This window comes from Populus euphratica, unplaced genomic scaffold (genome assembly GCF_000495115.2).
Source record: "Populus euphratica unplaced genomic scaffold, PopEup_1.0 scaffold123.1, whole genome shotgun sequence".
Classification (NCBI taxonomy): domain Eukaryota; kingdom Viridiplantae; phylum Streptophyta; class Magnoliopsida; order Malpighiales; family Salicaceae; genus Populus; species Populus euphratica.
This window is the reverse complement of record NW_011499924.1, coordinates 1-21,772: the sequence shown is the minus strand read 5'-3', so window position 1 is coordinate 21,772 and position 21,772 is coordinate 1. Positions and strand designations below refer to the sequence as shown.

At 35.7% G+C, this 21,772-nt stretch overlaps 3 protein-coding genes across 3 annotated transcripts; all 3 read left to right on the top strand.

Moving 5' to 3' along the window:
- Nucleotides 1–1,503, top strand: LOC105135544 (uncharacterized). Its single transcript, XM_011040459.1, has one exon. The coding sequence runs from the start codon at nt 1–3 to the stop codon at nt 1,501–1,503; it is 1,503 nt and encodes a 500-aa protein (XP_011038761.1).
- An 817-nt stretch (nt 1,504–2,320) lies between these two features.
- LOC105135542 (uncharacterized) lies at nt 2,321–9,298 on the top strand. Its single transcript, XM_011040458.1, is given in 4 exon segments — nt 2,321–5,610; nt 5,856–8,818; nt 8,821–9,074; nt 9,076–9,298. Coding segments are annotated over 4 exon segments (6,723 nt in total). The 3' UTR covers nt 9,292–9,298.
- An 8,028-nt stretch (nt 9,299–17,326) lies between these two features.
- On the top strand, nt 17,327–19,593 carry LOC105135431 (E3 ubiquitin-protein ligase MBR2-like). Its single transcript, XM_011040293.1, has 4 exons — nt 17,327–17,904; nt 18,590–18,688; nt 18,771–18,911; nt 18,991–19,593. Exons 1-4 carry the CDS (start codon nt 17,875–17,877, stop codon nt 19,120–19,122), a joined length of 402 nt encoding a protein of 133 aa, XP_011038595.1. The 5' UTR covers nt 17,327–17,874; the 3' UTR covers nt 19,123–19,593.
- The last annotated feature ends 2,179 nt before the right edge of the window (nt 19,594–21,772 follow it).

Here is a 21,772-nt window from a genome sequence, read left to right as displayed (position 1 = left end):
ATGGTCGTTAATCGTGAAATCACAACGGTTGAGTATGGGCTTGAATCTGAATCATTGCATATAACTGAGGGAGACTGCTCTAGACTGGATGACAGTGGGATACCGCTACTAAAAGATGTGAGATGCATAATAAATGATGCCAGTCGTTTGCTTCCATTCACCAAATACTTGGCCGATGAGGCAGAATTTACTAGGATGTATGGGAGAGTTTTGCATCTGCTGAATGTTCCAGTACTGCCATTAGCCATAAAAACCTTAATTCATTTTTGGGATCCTAAATATCGATGTTTTACATTTGGGAATATCGACATGGTTCCTACCATTGAAGAATACAGTGTTTTGACAGAATTTCCCGAGGATATCCATAAGGTTTACTTTCATCAAAAGATTGAGAATACTATAGAGGAGCTCGCTAAGCTATTGGGAATCCGTCAAATGAGCTTATATAGAGAAAAAAATAATTCTGGGGGTTTGAGATGGAAACGACTAGAAGAGCTTTTGATTGCTAAAAAGTCTAATATTGATGCTAATTTGGAGGTATACCGAATATTGGCTTTGGGGATATTTGGGTTGATTTTGTGTCCTTCGACGACCGGAATTATCAGTTTAGAGGCAGCTAATTTGTTTATGGAGTATGAGAAGACCAGAATTAATCCTTCTGCTGCGATCTTGGCTGAAACTTTTTTATCTCTCAATCATTGCAAAAGGATTGGGAAAGGTTCTATAAGATGTTGTGTTCCATTATTGTTCATTTGGATGGTAAGCCATATAGAATCCGAGACACCAATATTCCGAAATTTTTGGTGGTTTGACCAAAAGCCACTCGAGTTATTTGTATCAAGTGAATGGGAAAACTTTTCTGAAGATGATTGGAGGGTAAAATTGCAAGGAATTCCGCAAAGCAATTTTAATTGGAGAGCTCCATGGATGAAAAATGTAGCATACCTAATGGGCTGTGGGAAAAAGCCTTGGGTACCTTTGATTGGGGTGACTGGGTATATTAGTTATGCACCTGCTTTGGTTGCAAGACAGCTTGGGGGCATACAAAGCATTCCAAGAACAATTGGTTTAGCTCAATTCACTGGAGTCTATGAAGGCGCATATAATGAAATACTGGAGATCATTAAGCATGATTGGGGCTCTTTGGTGATAGTTAAAAAGGAGACAGGTGTAAGGAATCCTACGGTTAGTGAAAGGTATCCCGAATGGCGTAATGGAGGAGTCTCTTATATGGCAGAAGTTTCTGAATCTGTGGGCACTCGAAGAAAAAGAGTGAACAGTGAAGAAGAATTAAGGGAACAAGTAAAATTGTTACAAGCCGAGCTTAAAGCAAAGGAGGAGCAGAGAGTGTCCTTGGAGCAGCAGTTAGCCAAAGAAAGAGCTGTGAAAAAAACAGTTGAAGAAGAAAGGGACTCTGTGGGTCAAGACTGGATAAAGGCAAAGGATGAATTGAAGACAATTAATAAGGACATGACATATTATATGGCAAAAGCTAAGCATTGAGAAGAGTCAGCTATGAAGACGCAAACTGCATTAAAAATGCGTCGGGCGGACGTAGTCAAACTTAAAGACCAATTGGGGAGAGCGGAGATTGAAATAGTCAACACTAAACATGTGACTAAAATACATGAAGAGCAAAGAGTAGCGTTGAATGATCATAAGGTTGAAGCAGAAGCATTGAGATCTAAGCTGGAAAAAGAAAAATGGAAGACCGCACAGCTTATGGAAAACCAGAAAATGATAAAGCAGCATAATCAAACATTGGACAATGCTAATAACTTTTTGTCTAGAAACAACTTGATTCATACTGAGAGGATAAGAGAACTACAAGATCAAATTGATAGAGCAACTGCAGAAGCCCATTTATTACGAGTGGAAGCCTGCCAAGTAGGAGGAGACATAATGAAATATCGAAGAAGCATGGATAACACCGATCTTTTTTTAAGAGCAATAGCTGCTAAAGGCAGTGTTTTTTCTCCTGTAATAGATTAGATTAATTGTAAGCTTTTAAATAAGTAATGAAAGGGTTAGACCCACATTTTCAAAAAAAACATGTGTATATGGCTGAAAGCCCAAATGTCAAAAAGCTGAGCAGATCTCTCCTCGGCATTACAGCAATGATATCAAGTTCAAGTTCAACCCACATATCCAATGAATAACGACCATATGTCACCAACAAAGTGTGAATCTATATCCAATATGTTGCATTCACATTCATGCATCTCATACATTTGCTTATAGATTGTCATATTCTGCATATAACAGGTGAAATATAGGTCCCCAACTGAAACGTATCCATAATACTCGTTCACGAAAGAAAATGAAAGATGAAGAGAGAGCTCAGTTAGAAATGCAACACCAAAGAGAGTTGGAAAGCCTGAAAGAGGATGTGGCAAGGCTCACTAGCATGCTCGAGCAAGCTTTGAGGCCTAGAGCTGGGGAAGGAACATCTTCTCAACAAACATGTACACCTCAGCCTCCACCTTCCTTTATTCCGTCATTCGAACCTCAGCATGCTGCTCCTTTCGCACCTACTAAATCAGCACATCCAATGAGGATCCCTTATATTGTGTTGACAGAAGAAGAACCTCAAAGGAACAAGATAATAGAGGAAAATGGTCATGAGAAACTAGCTGACTTAGAAGAAAGAATGAAGGCAATAGAAGGGAATAGTTTGTATGATCCCGTGAAGGCCGCTGAAATGTGTTTAGTGCCTAACGTGGTTATTCCTAGAAAATTCAGAGTTCCAGAATTTGTTAAATATACTGGAACTCAGTGCCCAATTACCCATCTTAAAGCATATTGTAATAAGATGGCTGAAGTAGTCCATGATGAGAGATTATTGATCCATTTCTTTCAGGACAGTTTAAGTGATGCTGCTCTTGCTTGGTATATGCGTTTGGATAATATCAAGATTAAAGGATGGAAGGACTTGGTTGATGCTTTTGTTAGACAATATAAGTTCAACATGGATATTGCCCCAGATAGATCAAGTCTGCAAGCCATGGAAAAAGGCAATAAGGAGTCTGTAAGAGAATATGCCCAAAAGTGGCGTGAATTAGCCGCACAAGTAAGTCCTCCATTGTCGGAAAGGGAGATGACTGGCTTATTTTCCAATACTTTCAAAGCCCCGTACTTTGAGTACTTGGTAGGTAGTGCAGCACAAAATTTCTCCGATTTGGTTGTCATAGCTGAAAGGATCAAACAAGCCGTTCGGACGGGTAGGATTGTGGATCCTACTGAAAAAAGAGGTTTTATTGGGAAGAGGAAAGAAACAGAAATTCACAATGTTGAAAGGGAAAGTAGAGGGAAGAAAACCTGCCAAGATAATTACAGCTTCAAAAGTATTCCACCTACCCCCTCTATATCCAATATAAAATTCTCTTCACCTACAAACACCCAAAACAACCCAATAAACAACCAAACCAATAATGCCTACCGCCCAAGAAGAAATTTTCCAACAGATCAAGTGCAACTTCCACCATTACCCATGTCTCTTACTGAAATGCACCAAAGATTGCTTAGTATTGGTCAGGTAGCACCTATTCCATTAGAACCTTTACAACCACCATTTCCCTTTTGGTATAAACCCGATCAAAAATGTGAATACCATGCTGGTGCTGTTGGTCATAATATTGATGGATGTATTGCATTCAAAAGAAAAATCCTTCAGCTTATCAAAGCTGGTTGGATTTCTTTTGATGAGTCTCCAAATGTGAATTCTAACCCTCTACCAAATCATGCTTCTGGAAGTGGGGGAGTTAATAATTTGGAGATAGGAAGGGGAAGTACATCAACTTTAAGGGTGACTATAGATAGATTGTATGGGATGTTGAGGCAAACAGACTATTTAAAGACACCAGTCAAAGTACAAGCTGTAAGGAATGATAATGAATATTGTAAATATCATCAGCAGCTTGGGCATGATATCGACTCGTGTGAGGAGTTTCATTTAGAGGTAGAAAATATGATGACGTTGGGAGTATTAAGATTAATAAAACCCAAAGAAGATGAGTTGGTAGGAACAATGACTGGTTGTAACAAGAAGGTGGAAGTTTGTAGATATATACCAACCGAAAAGGGTCCACCAAAAATGATCCTAACCAAGCCTATGAATACTGTTAGCGGGAGTTTTAGTGCCCAACCATATAATTATGGTTATTCCTTTCACAACACAAATCCTGCCCCTGTTTTCCATGCTAAAATAGGAGGACTCACTCGAAGTGGGAGATGTTTTACTCCTGAAGAGTTGGAAAATCACAGAAAAGCCAAAGGAAAGGATATGGTGGAATTGACAAAGACAGATGAGGTTAATAAGCCAGTAAGTGATGAAGAGGCTAATGAATTTCTGAAATTGATGAAGCACAATGAATATAGTGTGGTTGATCAGCTAAAGAAAACACCGGCTAGGATTTCTTTGTTGTCATTAATGTTGAGTTCAGAATTGCATAGGAACGTGCTTCAGAAGGTTCTTACTGAAGCATATGTTCCTCAGGATATCACACAAGACTCCATAGAACATTTTGTGGGCAGGATTCAAGCCACCAACTACCTCTACTTTACCGATGATGAGCTGGATCATGAAGGGACCGGTCATAATAAACCATTGCACATCACAGTAAAATGCAAGGATTGTGTGGTCGCTAAGGTGCTTATAGATAATGGTTCTGCTCTCAATGTATTGCCAAGACATGTACTTGATAAAATGCCAGTTGATGCCTCTCACATGAAGCCGAGTACTATGACTGCTAGGGCATATGATGGATCACCTCGACTAATCATTGGGAGTATTGATGTTGAACTAATCATTGGCCCACAACCATTTCAAGTCACATTACAATCATATAGCATGTTACTTGGGAGACCTTGGATCCATGCAGCCCGAGTCGTCGCATCTTCTTTACATCAACGGGTCAAGTTTATCATCAATGGAAATTTGGTGACTGTGAGGGCTGAGGAAACTTTATCAACAATGAAAAATGTATCGATCCCTTACATAGAAACTGAAGAAAGTAAGGATGGGAATTTGCGTGCATTTAAAGTTGTAAATGCTGAATGGGTACCAGAAAATACGATACGAAGGAAACCAGAAATTTCCAAAGCAGCAAAAATGGTTGCTAAATACTTCTTAAAGCATGGACTGTCATTTCAATATGACCACACTACCGGAATGCCTGAGAGGGTTAATGTGATAAAAATGAAGTGCGCAGATCAAAGGTTTGGCTTAGGGTTTAAGCCTGGAAAAGCAGATTTCAAAAGAGCAGCTGAAATTAGAAGAGAAAAGAGAATGGCCCGGATTGAAAGGAGAGAACCAGATGAAGATCGAATGGAAATCCCACCAATCCATGTAACGTTCCCAAGACCCGCATATGTGATAAAAACTGAAGATTATGAGGGAGGACTAAGAAGGGAATTCAATGGTGTTACTATCAATTATCTTGAAAAAGACAGTGAACAAGAGTTAAAGGAAGAAGATAGTACTCATGAACAGTTGCCTCAGCTGACTATTAGCGTTTTGGAAGATAACTCATCAGAATTCATGAGGAAACTGGCCGAGGGAGAAGATTTAGCAAATTGGGAAATTCATGAAGTTCCAATTATTTTCAAAAAGTAATGTTTGTTTACTTGTTTGTTGTTTTGGTTATTTGTATTGTTTGAATAATTATGCCTTGCCAAATCATCATGGCTTAAGAGATTGGCAATAAGGTTTTGTGGTTGAGCCCTTCTATCCTTTAGATTTCAATGAGATCATGCATACTTTCTTTCAATCGTGTTTTTTTTTTCTTTCTTTCTCTGTTCATTTATTTAATTTCCCAGAACTATATACTCATAACCGAAACACTTTTCGCTTTCAGGAAATCTGAAAGCGGATTGTCATACACCTCACAAACTCATTGCACTGTGGATAATTGGCTTAACTTTGATGAAAATATAATTGCCATGGATGAGGAAGAGTTTGGTGAAGAGGATATCCATGAGTTCGCAAGGTTAGTCGAACAATCTGACCGCACATGGACGCTTGCAAAAGAAGAATTAGAACTGATAAATGTGGGCACCGAGGATAATAAAAAAGAGTTGAAGATAGGGAAGTTAGTCTCTGCTGATGAAAGAGGGAAATTGATTGCTCTTTTACAAGAATATGTTGATGTTTTTGCTTGGTCATACGCTGATATGCCTGGTCTGGATACTGATATTGTGGTACATAAACTACCTTTGATAGAAGGTTGTAAGCCAGTTAAGCAAAAGTTGAGGAGGACAAGGCCAGATATACTAATCAAAGTGAAAGAAGAAATAATGAAACAGTGGGATGCTGGATTCTTGGAAGTAGTCGATTATTCTCAATGGGTGTCCAATATCGTAGTAGTACCCAAGAAAGATAACAAAATCAGGGTATGTGTGGATTTCCGAGACTTGAATAAGGCAAGCCCAAAGGATAATTTTCCTTTACCCCATATAGATGTGCTAGTGGATAGTGCTGCTAAGAGTTCTACTTACTCTTTTATGGATGGTTTCTCTGGGTATAATCAGATTAAAATGGCCGAGCAAGACAAGAAGAAAACAACATTTATAACCCCGTGGGGAACATATTGCTATAAAGTTATGCCATTTGGATTGAAAAATGCTGGGGCAACTTATCAAAGAGCAATGGTGACACTATTTCATGACATGATGCACAAAGAAATTGAGGTATATGTGGATGATATGATTGCTAAGTCTAAAGATGAGGAAAACCATATCCCAGCTTTGAAGAAATTATTTGAAAGGCTGAGAAAATATCAATTAAAGTTGAACCCTGCAAAGTGTACATTTGGGGTGAAGTCAGGGAAGTTATTGGGATTTATGGTAAGCAATAATGGCATAGAAGTAGACCCTAATAAAGTGAAGGCCATACAAGCTATGTCAACTCCTAAAACCGAGAAAGAAGTTCGAGGTTTTTTGGGGCGTTTAAATTACATTGCTCGATTTATTTCACAACTCACAGTCACTTATGAACCAATCTTTCGATTACTTCGAAAGAAAAACCCTGGAGTATGGGATGAAGACTGTCAAAAAGCATTTGATAAGATAAAACAATATCTGCAAAACCCACCTCTATTGGTACCACCTGTGCCTGGAAAGCCTCTCATTTTGTATTTAACAGTGACTGAATCAGCAATGGGTTGTGTGCTTGGCTAACATGATGAGACCGGAAGAAAAGAACAAGCCATCTACTACCTTAGCAAAAAGTTCACTGAGTGTGAATCTCGTTACAGTATGATTGAGAAGTTGTGTTGTGCTTTGGTATGGAGTGCGAAAAGACTTCGACAGTTTATGCTATATTATACCACTTGGTTAATTTCAAAGATAGATCCTCTGAAATATATTTTTGAAAAACCATACATGTCAAATAGGCTGGCCAGATGGCAAGTGTTGTTGGCTGAATATGATATCATCTACAAAACAAGAAAATCCGTGAAAGGAAGTGCAATCGCAGACCATTTAGCTGATAACGCCCTTGAAGACTATGAGCCATTAAATTTTGACTTCCCTAATGAAGATGTGTTAGTAATAGAAAGTGATTGGTGGACCATGTACTTTGATGGTGCAGTGAATGTGTCTGGTAATGGAGCTGGTGCTGTAATAATTTCTCCAGAAGGAAAACAATATCCCATCTCCATTAAACTGCAATTTAGTTGCACAAACAACACAGCTGAATATGAGGCTTGTATTAATGGATTAGAAGTTGCATTGGAACTAAAGATACAAAAACTAGAGGTATATGGAGACTCCATGTTGATAATCTGCCAGACAAAGGGGAAATGGCAGACAAAAGATGAGAAATTGAAACCATATCAAGAATATCTCTCCAAGTTGGTTGAAAAGTTTGAAGAGATAGAGTTCAATCATTTAGGAAGGGATAAGAATCAGTTTGCAGATGCTTTAGCAACCCTGGCCTCTATGGCCACAATCGATTGTGGTATCAGAGTACATCCTATAGGCATTGATATCAGAAGTTCTTCTGCTCATTGTTATTTAATAGAAGAAGAAATTGATGGCAATCCTTGGTATGTAGATATAAAAAGATTCATCCAATATCGAGAATATCCTTCTGAAGCTTCAAAGACAGATAAGAAGACATTGAGAAGAATGGCCATGGAATACTTTCTAGATGGAGAAATCTTATACAAAAGGGTATTTGATGGGACTTTATTAAGATGCCTAGACAGATCAGAAGCCAATAAAGCTTTGTATGAAGTACACGGAGGAATTTGCACCACCCATGCAAATGGACACATGATGGCGAGAAAAATGCAAAAAGCAGGGTATTTTTGGATGACTATGGAGAAGGATTGTATAGAATTTGTCCGAAGATGTCATAAATGTCAGGTGTATAGTGACAAAATTAATGCGCCTCCATTGCCCTTATTCAATATGGTGTCACCTTGGCCATTTGCAATGTGGGGGATATATGTGATTGGGCCTATTAATCCAAAAGCTAGCAATGGTCATCGATTTATCTTGGTCGCAATTGATTATTTTACAAAGTGGGTAGAGGCCTGTTCATATGCTCATGTGACGCAGAAAGTGGTCAAGCGTTTCATTGAGAGAGACCTAATTTGTAGGTATGGTTTGCCAGAAAGGATAGTAACCGATAATGCCAAGAACTTCAGTGGGAAGATGATCGTGGAATTATGGACTAAATGGAAAATCAAGCATTCCAATTCATCCCCTTACCGACCAAAGATGAATGGTGCTGTTGAAGCGGCTAACAAGAACATAAAGAAGATTGTCCAGAAAATGGTGGTTACATATAAAGATTGGCAGGAATGGCTTCCTTATGCTTACATGCATATCGAACAGCAATAAGAACGTCCACTAGGGCTACACCTTATTCATTAGTTTACGGAATGGAGGCAGTGATGCCTTTGGAAGTAAAGATTCCTTCTTTAAGGGTCCTCATGGAATCTGAGCTAGAAGAGGCTAAATGGGCAAGAATACGATATGAACAGCTAAATATGATTAATGAAAAGAGATTAGCTACAATCTGTCACCACCAATTGTATCAAAAAAGGATAGCAAGAGCATATGACAGAAAAAGTTCGACCAAGAGAGTTTGATGTAGGAGATCTTTTATTGAGAAAAATCCTATTACTACCTAATGAAAATCATAGCAAGTGGGCACCCAATTATGAAGGTCCTTATGTAGTAAAAAAGGCATTCTCTGGAGGAGCATTGATACTGACAGGAATGGATGGAGAAGAGTTGAGTAGGCCAGTGAATTCCGATTCTGTGAAGAAATATTATCCATGATTGTATAAGTTCTCATCCAATCAATAAAAGTTTTGCCAATAAATTCACTTTGCATGTCTTTGCTCTCTCTTATAAATGTTTATCAAAGAATCAGTAAATACAACCTTGAAGCCTTGCATGATCTCATAGATTCAATTCATCATTCTTACCAAAATCAGTTTCCCTGTTATAGTTTTGAAAAATTGATCTGGCATTTTGATTTCAAAAATAATTTGATGTTTATTCAAAAAACAATATTTTTGACATTCTACTTGTAGAATGACAAGTGAATCAAGCAACTCCATCATTGAGGTGACTAAATTATAAACAAAAAAAATGAAAAAGAAATGAATAAACACCCTTACCCCATTACTCTTGAATCATGTGTTTTTTTTTTTAAATGTATGAATAATGGTATGTAGTGAACTTGTTGCTCATAACTCATGAAATGCATCTTTGCAAAGAATAAACCATCACATTATACGAGGTCAAAGTTTATTGATCATAGTTGCTTGCGCTTGAAATGAGGAAAGGCCATCTTTGTTATTCCTTTCACGTTTTAAAATAAATACATCCCTTGTAAACCCTTTTTGAGCCTGAATAATTTTTTTTCTTTCATAGAAAAAAATCCCGACTAGGATCACACCCCACACTGGGGGCAAGTGAAATTTCAATTATCAAGAAAGATGATAAAGCTGTGAGAAAGCCAAAAGTCAAAAAAACCCAAGAAACTCAAATGCTAGGGGGCATGCCCAAATCACAAGAAAAAGTGATAACCAAGATCAAGTGAGTATGCTCTATAGGAAAGCAATGAAAAAAAAAAGCAGCAAATCAAAAAAGAGCGGCAAAAAAAAAAATATGAATGACATCAATAGTCAAACTGTTAATAGTGATCCTCAGTCTTTGAAGCCCTGAAACACTCTTTGAGCCTTATGAATCCTTTTCTTTCATTGCCAAAAAAACTACAGCCTACGTTACGTGCCTATAGAAGTCCTTTCTAATCAAGCAAGCAAGCAACCTAGAATAATAAACAATGCTCTCAAAATGCATAGAATACTTTTTCATAAGATTCATGACATCAAGAATAAACTACTCATTATTATTCATGCTGATAAAAATAAATATGCAAAAAGAGACAATTCTTCTCATACAAAACCTCGAGCTTTTTCTTGAGCCCTCCACTCTGAAAACCTATAAAAGCTAAAGGTCATAATATCATGATATATTTTCATCGAAGACCTCATTGCCAAACACAAGAACAAATAATCTCTTTTCCAAGAAAGAAAAATAACCACGGAGTTGCAAGATTTCAAAAGCAAATTGTTTTAGACTCACATCGAAATAATTTTTTGTTTTCAAAATGCAAGATCAAGATTTCAAGATTCATTCTAGACCCATATTCCTTCACCAAACAGAAAAAAGGATAGATATGAGAGAATGACCTCTTAGAACCATTATTTGTCCAAATCACTAAGAGAGCACACTTAGAGGCAATAACCAATACAAGGGGGCAACATTGTGTTTAAAAGGAAAAATTCTAGAAAAGGAGATGGTAATTTCCTTTAACCAGACAAGGGGGCATTTTGGTTTACAAAAGACAGCTCGATCCTTTCAGCAAGTGACACCGAATGTTTCTAGCAGTGAAACGAGGAGTAATGAGTGATCCTCTTAAATTATTTGACGAATCAGAAAATCTTTAGCAAGCAAGTGGGTCACGATGGGCACCACAAATGTTGAGTTATACAAATAAATTTGGAAATAGACTTATATGAGCCAACTCGAGTGGGCTAGAAAGCTAAATGACAAAGATGACTTAAATAAGATAACAAGATCTCACCAACCAAGCAACAAAAAGATTAAGAAGAAATGGGGGCCTATATTTCAAATCAGGTAAAGATGCATGCATATCATTTAAACTTTGAGACCTTGGACAATGAGTTTTGTAAATTTTTATTAGAGAAAATTCTAACGAAATCCATCAAGTGGAAGGCCAACTTGAAATGGCGAACATTGAAATTACTTTTGAAAATTTTTCACTTTTGAGAATTTTTCAACCTGGGCAGGCCGCCCATGAGAATTAGGCCACTGGAAAAATCTCTCTATTTTTCCACTACCTTTCATTTTCCACTCCTGAGGAGTGCAGTTCCTATTCTACCTCCTTTTGAGTTCTTTTCAAGCATTTCTTCGAGCTCTCGACCATCATAGATAGTGCATTTCCTATCCTACCTCTATTCGAGCGCGCCTTCGAGCCCTCGACCATCAAAGGTAGTGCATTTCCTATCCTACCTCCATTCGAGCGTGCTTTCGAGCCCTCGTCTTATTTCTTTTAGAGCGAGCCTTTGAGCTCTCGACCATCAAAGGTGATGCATTTCCTATCCTACCTCCATTCGAGCTTGCCTTCAAGCCCTCAACCATCAAAAGTAGTGCATTTCCTATCCCACCTTCTTTTTAAGCGCGCCTTCGAGCTCTCGACCATTAAAGGTAGTGCATTTCCTATCATACCTCCATGTGAGCACGCCTTTGAGCCCTCATCTTATCTCCATTTGAGCACGCCTTTGAGCCCTCGTCTTATTTATTTTCGAGCGCGCCTTCGAACCCTCGACCATCAAAGGTAGTGCATTTCCTATCCCACCTTCTTTTGAGTATGCCTCCAAGCCCTCATTTTCTTCGAGCTTTCATCTATTGAATAATGCTCCTTCGAGCCCTATCATGTCTTATTAAAAAAAAATCCTCATATTTTTCCACTGGGCAAGTGACCCATTACAATGTGACCATCTAGGTAGGTAACCCATTACAATATACCATTTGGGCAGGTGACCCATTACAATATGACCAACTAGGCCGGTAACCCATTACAATATACTAACTGGGCAGGTGACCCATTACAATGTGACCATCTGGGGAGGTAACCCATTACAATATACCAACTGGGCAGGTGACCCATTACAATGTGACCATCTGGGTTGGTAACCCATTACAATATACCAACTGGGCAGGTGACCCATTACAATGTGACCATCTAGGTAGGTAACCCATTACAATATACCATCTGGGCAGGTGACCCATTACAATGTGACCATCTGGGTAGGTAACCCATTATAATATACCATCTGGGCAGGTGACCCATTACAATATACCATCTGGGTAGGTAACCCATTATAATATACCATCTGGGCAGGTGACCCATTACAATATACCATCTGGGTAGGTAACCCATTATAATATACCATCTGGGCAGGTGACCCATTACAATGTGACCAACTGGGTTGGTAACCCATTACAATATACCATCTGGGCAGGTGACCCATTACAATGTGACCATCTGGGTAGGTAACCCATTACAATATACCAACTGGGCAGGTGACCCATTACAATGTGACCATCTGGGTAGGTAACCCATTACAATATACCAACTGGGCAGGTGACCCATTACAATGTGACCATCTGGGTAGGTAACCCATTTTGGGCCGGTAACCCATTACAATATACCATCCTATACTGGGTAGGTAACCCATTACAATATACCATCACAAAAAAAAAATCCTCGTATTTTTATTCTTCATCGGGCAGGTCGCTCGGAACAATTAGACCACTCATAAAATTCTTTGCGTTTCTTTTATCATTGGGCAAGTTGCCCAAAACAATTTGATCCATTTAAAAAAAAAGATAAAAAAAGATAAAAAACAAAAAAAGGGGGTCGTCTTCCAAATGTCTTGTTCTCTCTATAAAAGTCATATGTCAATCTATTGTTTTCGAAGTTTTCAAGACTACCAAAAAAAAATCTCTTTCTGTGTTTACTTTTCTTTATAAATTTACTACACAAAGCTAAAGAAAATGAAAATTTCCAATATCTTTGCATTGTAAATATTATAAAGAGGGGGCAACTGTCATAACCCAATTTTGACCCTTTGGCTTTTAATTTAATTTTTACAGGGTTTAAAATGAAAAATTAAAAGATTAGAGATTTATTTCGATGAAAAGTATGATTTGTCAACTTCTGTAAAAATTAAGGATTACAATGTCCCTTTGTCATTATAGCCTTATCCTCAAGATAATCATTATCTTCTTTAAGATAATCCTTACCTTCAAGTTAATTCTTACCTTTTTCAAGATAATCCTTATCTACTTCAAGATAATCCTTACCTTGTTCAAGATAATCCTCAAGATAATGATAGTTGTCTGCTTTTGAATTTGATTCTAATTCGAACTTCAAAAAAAAGAATAAGTTTGATTGAAACTTGATTTCTCACACATAAAGGGACTCTGACACTATAAATACAGATGTCAAGGGTAAAGAAAAGAGGAGGGATGAACCCGAGAGCAGAGAATTAACCTAGAAAAATAGAGCAAAAGAAGGAGAGAGAGAGGAAGGAGGACCATTAGAGAGAAACCCTAAAATAAAAAACTTCAAGAGGAGGCCATTACCAGAAACCCTAAAAGAGAGAAACATAAAAAAGAAGGGGGCGGTGAACCCTATACTAGCCGCCGCCCCCCTCAACCCTTTTTCATCCCAGTCTCCTTCGACTTCACCTTCAGCAACCACAGGCCTAGGTAAGTTTCCTTCCTTTCTTGTTAAAATAATTAACTAGTTACTGTGTTTGTTAGGGGTGTGCTTGACAAGCATAATTTTTATGCCTTGACCATAATTTTTATGCCCATTCTAATTTGATATTTCAACAAATAAACCTCTTTTTGATAACATAAAATTCCAAAAATATTTTGGGCCTTCGCTAATTTATTTGTGGACCCCTCGCATTTTTTTCTTTTCTTTGTGCTTGTATTTTTTTTTTTTGTAGATGTGCTCAATTTATGGACTATTTCTGTTAAATACAAATATGTCATGCCATTTTTTTTTTAAAAAAAAATTTCCATATAAAAAGAGCAAATAATAATAAAGGATAAATAAAAAAATGAGATAGAAAATTTATTCTTCAAATTCATTTTTTGGAAAACATTCACTAACGTTAGAGTCAGGAGTCTTGTATTTCTGGTCTTGTGCGATATTTACCAACGCCAGAGTTGGAAATATTCATAGGAATTGTTCACTAACGCTAAAGTCAGGAACATAAAAGTAACAAAAAATAAAAAAATAAAAAAAATATGTATACATGAATAAAAATAATGTAAATTTATTGGTTTATTCACTGATGCCAGAGTCAGGAATAAAAATACCAGTTTAAATTTATATTATTTTTATTCGTTTTATTTTATTTTATTTAGCTAGAAAAATAAAAAAAAATATGTGCATGCGTAAAAATAAATTTATTTGATTTGTTTATTCACTGACGCCAGAGTCAGGAATAAAGAATATTAATTTAGATTTATTTTATTTCTATAGCTGTGTAATATTTACCAACGCCAGAGTTGGAAATATCCATAGTTAAATATTCACTGACGCCAGAGTCAGGGATATTATAAGCAAATTATCATAGCACAAACTAATAAATATATAGCAATTTAAGACGAAACTAGCAATGCAGTCTGCCTCAGGCAGGACGTTTAAGAGGTGATATTATCTTCCCTTTTACGTAACCAATCCCGAACCATAGAATCTTTGTTGATCAGTTAGGGTTCCTAGTGACCATAATACTAGGTGGCGACTTTTTAAACAAGACCATTCCCCCATCAAAGAATAGGATGCCAGAAATCTATTTTTTTCATGAAATTATATTTTTAAGACCGTCGTGATGTCGGGTGCGACATTTGGTATGAAAATAAGTCGTAGATTCTTATTCGTCCTTTGCTTTAGAACGGAGAGGGAACTCTAGCTAGAGTGGGGCTTCAGCAATATTATTACTGTGGCAATATTAAGAGAAAGTAACTTAACCGGTAAGATTCTAAATTTATTTTTTAAAAATTATTAGTTTAAGTTTTATAATTTTTAAGAATATTTATATAATTATTAATTTTAAAACTCATAAAAATAATTAAAATATACCGAAGTTACTCTGGACAGTATCCATGTTAATAAAAAAAAAACATTGTTATCGTGGCATGGACCAGAGACTTTTAGCGCGGGCTTAAGTATTAAATTGGACGGTGCCCTCTCCAATTACAGTAGAATTAGGGTGCATTTAATAACAAGAATTTTCAACAACCTATAAGTACGACCTCCTCAAAAGCTGTTTACTGGAATGCTCAGGATCTGGGCTTCTTCAAGAAGCTCGTAAGGTGTTCGATGAGAAACATGTATTCATGAAGCATTATGATTTCGCTGTGTGGGCAGAGTTATTGCTACTTAGATGCCATTTGTGGCTTTGGTAGGTTTTCGAAAATGGATTTTGTACCGTATCATTGTAATTGGCCTAAGGAGTTTTTTCTGGGAATCTAGTATAGTATAAAAATAATATATAATAACATAATATATAAAATATTTTAAAAAATAACATATTGCAAACAATCATATATATATATATATATATGTATGTATGTATGTATGTATATATAACTCATAAATTATAAGTATAATCAAAGACTCCTGAAAAAAAAAATCATATGAGTATATTAAAACTTTGATAATAACATTACTAATGTTGTTGAAAAAATCTAGATGAAATAAATTTAATTACACTAAAAATCACTAACAATTATCAAAATTTTAATGTGTTTTCAATAGTTTTTTTCTTTTTATTGAATTTTATATTTAATAATTTTATAATTTAAGAATGTGGCGAATAACATGTGCCACTCGTTAGATGTTATTTGCAACTAAAAATTTTGATTTATTTGCAATACAGTATATTTTATTTTAGATAGAATTATATCTTATGATTATTATCTTTTATTTTGTATGATCAACTTCTTACCCTTCATCTCTAAAAATAGAGTAGTAATAATAAATAACTGACTTCTTTCTTTCTTTTTCCCTCAAAGCTCCACGCATCCATGTCCCTACATGACACACGCAATAAGCCACGTGTCCTCGTTCTGTTATTTTTTATATTTTAAATCTGTGTTATTATTATATTTTACGGGATTAATATTGATACTGATTGATTGATGTTCGTTGTCTTGGGATCTAAATTCCCAACGACCACACGGTTTCTATAGCTTGGCCACTTGAACTTTCCACTCTGCTTCGAGGAAATGAATTGATTGTTGTTGAGAAATGATAAACAAGGCCTGCATTGACACGTTAAAGTAAACTTGACCCGCTCTCCATTCTTATCTTTTTATTATATATATTAAATAATTATAAGTGGTGGAGATTTATTTGTTTTTAAAGAAAAATTATAAAGATTTATCCTATATGAACAATTTATACATACATACATATATATATAAATTATTGTTTTGTAACAATAAACCATGCACTTCATTCATTAAGCTCAAGGTCAACCTCTTTTTTTCCCAATCTGTCACTTCCTCGTCCCTCTCTCATGAAAGATTGTCTCTCCTCTCCGGCTTTCGCAGTCCCTTCTGCTATGGGCATTGATGCCGATGACTTTGTTTTTAATTTTTCTTAGGAATGCGATTGATCATTACATTAGAGGTTTCCGCATCCTTTCGGATATGGCCCGGAATGAAAATCGTTAGTTTTTAAAATCTTGAGAGCCAAGAAAAAATTAAAAAATAAAAAAGCCCCCGGGCTTCACGTGCAAAAGAATGCATCAGAAAAGCCTTTGGCAAAGGAATTGGAACACGATGGAAAGATTGCTCTTATGAGTTTTCTTTTCATGTTTCCTAAAAGTTTTTGGAACTTTGAATAACCAAAAACTCAGAAGTTCTGCTGGTAGTTTTTATTTTTTAATTTTAGATATCGTTTCTGCAGGTTTTCACTAACTGTCCCCTCTCATTCTCAATCACTACCATCCACCACTGTCAGTTGGCAGCCACCAGTACTTGATTGCCAAACAGTCAGAGGTTGCCAATAGGTGACTGGTCAGAATTAATCTGTTGTTAACCTTTTAGTTGGAGTCACTGGTCGCCATTGGTTAGTTGATGGCCATCTGCTGGTTGGCAATGGTATCCGCTGTGTGGATTGCCAACTGGTCAGAGTTTGGCTGGTAAGAGGTCGATGGTTATCAATTGTATATTAAGTCACCTGATTTTGGATTTCTCTTCCTTGTTTCTTCACCAAACAAATTATTGTGGCAAACATCCTCAGTGGATGAGGAATATCCAGTATGTATAATGTCACCTGTACAGGCCACATACACTATAACCAATTGTACATTAAGAGTCACCACCATAAAAACTGGAAACCAAAATCATGAAAATTACACGTAGAAATTGGAACTTATACCAATTAATCCCAAAGTATTAACATGAACTTGGTGAGTGATTTTGAACTTTATTCATTGTCAATCTTTTATATCCACAAGTTTAATCAATTATCTTCGTAGACCTCCTTTTTCATCCAATAGCTGTGTTTTATCTGTTCTGATTATGTCAGCTGCCATACTGAATTTGAATAAAGAAAAATTAATGATACGTAAGAGGAGGGGGGGGGGGAATGGGGTAATAGTGTGTGTTGCATTTAGTTCCATAGATTGATGCCTATCATTTTCCAAGTTCCCTGATGTTTGTGAGTCTTGGCAAATGATTGTGGAGCTTAATTTGGTTTTTCTATTTGTATAGCAGATTCGCAATGTCTTGGATCTCATGCGTAGGGGTGAAAGCTTGCGATTTGAGGTAGGAATTGTAGAAACTCTTGGTGTATGTTTCAGTTTATTACATGTTAATTGGAAAGATGAGCTGTATGTGTAATTTGCTGCTTCTTTTTTTTTTTTATTTATTTATTTATAAGCTGCTGGTGGTTGATGGCTTGAAAACAAATCTTTAAGCCACAAACAGTGGATAGTTATAGCTGCTAAACAATTTATATATTTATATCGGTTTCGATCTTATTATGGTTCTGAAATGTTCACGAGTCACTTTGATCTGGGATAAGTTGTGGAAATAATAAGGCCATTATCAAGCGAAGTTTGTTCACCAGATTCATTTTCCTCTTTAGCACAACAAAAGATCTGGAACCTGCATTTTCTAAATATGTGAACTGTTGACCCCAATTTGCATGAGATGTTACTCGGGCATTTAACTTGAGGCTCTTATTCTGGTCCATTCACTGCCATCTGAATGACATTTTACGCATTCAGAACATGCACTTCTGAGGTACAGATGCTAAACATTTTGTGATTCCCCAACTGATAATTAATCCTGGGGCTTGTGTATGTTAGTTTTTAATTGTAGTATGGTGGGATGAACAACCAGGAAATTTTCTCCCATTATATAAACACTCTCATGCTAACAGATGAGTGAACTCACTTGTATTCTCAATAGTATCAGATTTTTAACTTCCGCTCCTGCTTGTGTGCAGGATGTTATGATTCTTGACCAATCAGTTTTGCTTGGAGCAGCTGACATGTATGATAGGCATAGGGATATGCGGCTTGACGTTGATAACATGTCTTATGAGGTAGAATCTAAGAAACGGTTTCTTGGTGTCTTTTTTGTTGTGAAGACTCTTCTTGTAATGGATTTCTTTTCTGGAATTACAGGAGTTGCTGGCTTTGGAAGAGCGCATTGGGAATGTCAGTACTGGATTGAGCGAAGAAACTATAGTAAACAACTTAAAACAGCAGAAATACTCTGTTGCTGTTGGAGCGAAGGTGGAGGCTGAACCATGCTGCATTTGCCAGGTAATGATTTTGTCCTCTGGATTGGTGCCTTGAGTCCAGAGGCTCTTCTTTGCTTCACTAATTATTTTCTTCCTTGCAGGAGGAATACAATGATGGAGAAGATCTTGGAACGCTGGACTGCGGACATGATTTCCACGTGGAGTGTGTTAAGCAGTGGCTGATGCACAAGAATTGGTGCCCCATCTGCAAAACAACAGGACTTGCTACATGAGAAAGGGTAAAGATGTTAAGGCCATTACACACGGTTGGTACACGGTTGTACGCTGAAAACGTGAGAGGCGTGGCCCTGGAAATTATCTCATATTTTGGTTACTGGATGGTGAGCGCTGCCATACACCACCTATTCTGGTTGCCCTCATTGTCTTGGCAAGTCAGGAGTCATTTTTTCAAAAAAAGAAAAAACACAAATAAAGAAAGAAAACATAATGCTAGTGGATGTTGCAACTGTCAAAAGAAGTGGGGACGCAGAAGTGGGATTCCAAATTTATTTATCATTGAAAGTTGGTGGATGCCGCAACTTTCAAAAGAAGTGGGAATTGCAAAAACTGGTTTCATACATTTTATTTATCGTTGAACGAGTAGTTTATGATATCAATTGAATATTCAACTGCCTTATTTTTATTTTATTTTTCTGTTTCAAGTACTGACCTCTTATATTTGCAATTCTGGAGTTTTTGGAGAATTTGATGGTACCTTTTCTTTTTTTGGTTACGTTTTCTTATTCAAAATTTCCAGCGTAACTTGGTAGTTCATGGGCACCGTTGCAAATTCTAGAGCTGGATTGGATTAATACAGGAGTATTATTTCCTAGCAACGGATTAGGTACAGCATCCGACGCAAACAGGGGGGTAATGGCGTCCCTTCCATTCTCGTTTTTCTACTCGCCTGCTCGCCAATTTTTATTTTTCGATTTATCAACACAAGCTAGGTGCTGTCGACGTTCAACAATTTTCGTTTTCTCACCTAACCACTCATCCATTTTTTTTATTTATTTATTAGTTTGATACCCTGGAGGTGTTTTTTTTTTCCAGCAAAAAATAATATATGCCCAAACTTGAGAATTATACATGTTAATAAATAATCGGAAAGTTAATATAAATATGCTATTAAAAAAAAATCAAATATTTGTTTTGGTTTGAAATTTGATTTTTAAAGTTTCAATTGATTTGAATTAATAAAATTAAATTTTATTTTTTAAATTAAGCATTATAAAATTGAATTTTATTTTTCAAATAGACTAACTCATATCAAGCCAATTAAAATAAAACATTAACTTAATTTCGAGTAAAAAGTCAAGGAATAAAAAAATATATATGGGTAATTATTGCAACCCCAATTGAATTGTCTTTTTTCTATGTTGTAATTTCATTATTTTTTTAATATTTTTTCTATTTCACATCATCTTACTTATTCACGATTCTAATCATTTTATTTATGGTTTATTGATCATCAATTTTATGAAATATAACTACAATGAATGTAAAATGATTAAATTAAGAAAAAATATCATTGTAAAATAATTAAATTAAGAAAAAATAATAATATGAGTAACTATTGCAACCTTAATTAGATTGTTTTTTTTATATTATATTTATATTATTTTTTAATATTTTTTTCATATTGCATCATCTCACTTATTCATGATTCTACATCATTTTATAGTTCATCGATCATCAATTTTATGAAACATAACTACAAAGATTAAATAGAAAGCAAAATGACTCAATAAAAAGAGAAGATGTAAATAAAAACAAAATGACTTAATTTTAAATTTGTCGTACTGTACTGAGACATGTAAGGATAAAAATAATAATTATTATAGTTTTAAAATCAAATATAAAAATCAACTTGGGACAAGACCCATATCACCGCCCAGAGGTCAACCCGAGTCAACTTTAATTTTTTTTTAAGAAAAAGATTAAAATAATATTATTTTAACTGTTAAAAAATAATATAAATCATATTCTAAAACCTCACCCAACAGCTTAAATTTTTAGGTTGAGATGGTTTTTTGACATGGTATCAGAGCCTTGATGATCAAGCGGTCACGAGTTCGAATCTTATCATCCTTATTTATTTGATAAAAATTAAGCACAAGATAGAGTGAGTTTATACAAATTTCAAGCTGAAAGGATTTTTACCTGAGGCGGTGTGTTAGAGAATAATATAAATCATATTCTGAAACCTCACTTAACAGCTTAAATTTTTAGGTTGAGATAATTCTTTGACATTAACAAAAAAAAAATCATTAAGTTTTTTACCTGAGTTAGCCAGGAATTGAGAAAAAATCATCAGATTTTTTACCTGAGTTAGCCAGGGATTGAGTAAACCTTGGTGAGGCCAAGTTAATCTTATCTATATTTTTTAAACTCGAATTGAAGCAAACATCAAGTTAGCTAAGCCCTGCGTCAACCCTTTGAGTTAATTCATGTTTTATAACTAAGAATATCATACTATTATTAATTTTAATACTTAATATAAACTAAAAAAATCTAATTATTTTTTAAAATTATTTAAATTTCACAGTAATATATGTTAAGGGTAAATATTTTTTTTAATATTTTATTTTGTCTCTTTGATTGTCAAATAAGATATAAAAATAGTAATAATTTTTTTAATATTTTATTTTGTCTCTTTCATTGTCAAATAAGATATAAAAATAGTTATTTTATTTAATACATCTTTATCATACAATTTTGTTTTTCTGTCTTCTATTCTATTTTGTCTCTTTTATCCCACTATTCTTATCATGTTCATTATAAAACAATAATCGAATTCTATCTTAAAGTATTAAGCTGGGGCTAATTAGCAGCCCAGATTGTAACCAAACTTCCTGTTCGGTTTACCTCCTCTACGAAAAC

Excerpts from the sequence above, each read along its gene's own strand:
- LOC105135544 (XM_011040459.1), top strand. The coding sequence starts at position 1 with ATGGTCGTTAATCGTGAAATCACAACGGTTGAGTATGGGCTTGAATCT.
- LOC105135431 (XM_011040293.1), top strand. The coding sequence starts at position 17,875 with ATGCGTAGGGGTGAAAGCTTGCGATTTGAG. Across the intron at positions 18,689-18,770 it reads TTGATAACATGTCTTATGAG|GAGTTGCTGGCTTTGGAAGA; the intron begins GTAGAATCTAAG and ends CTGGAATTACAG. Across the intron at positions 18,912-18,990 it reads AACCATGCTGCATTTGCCAG|GAGGAATACAATGATGGAGA; the intron begins GTAATGATTTTG and ends TCTTCCTTGCAG.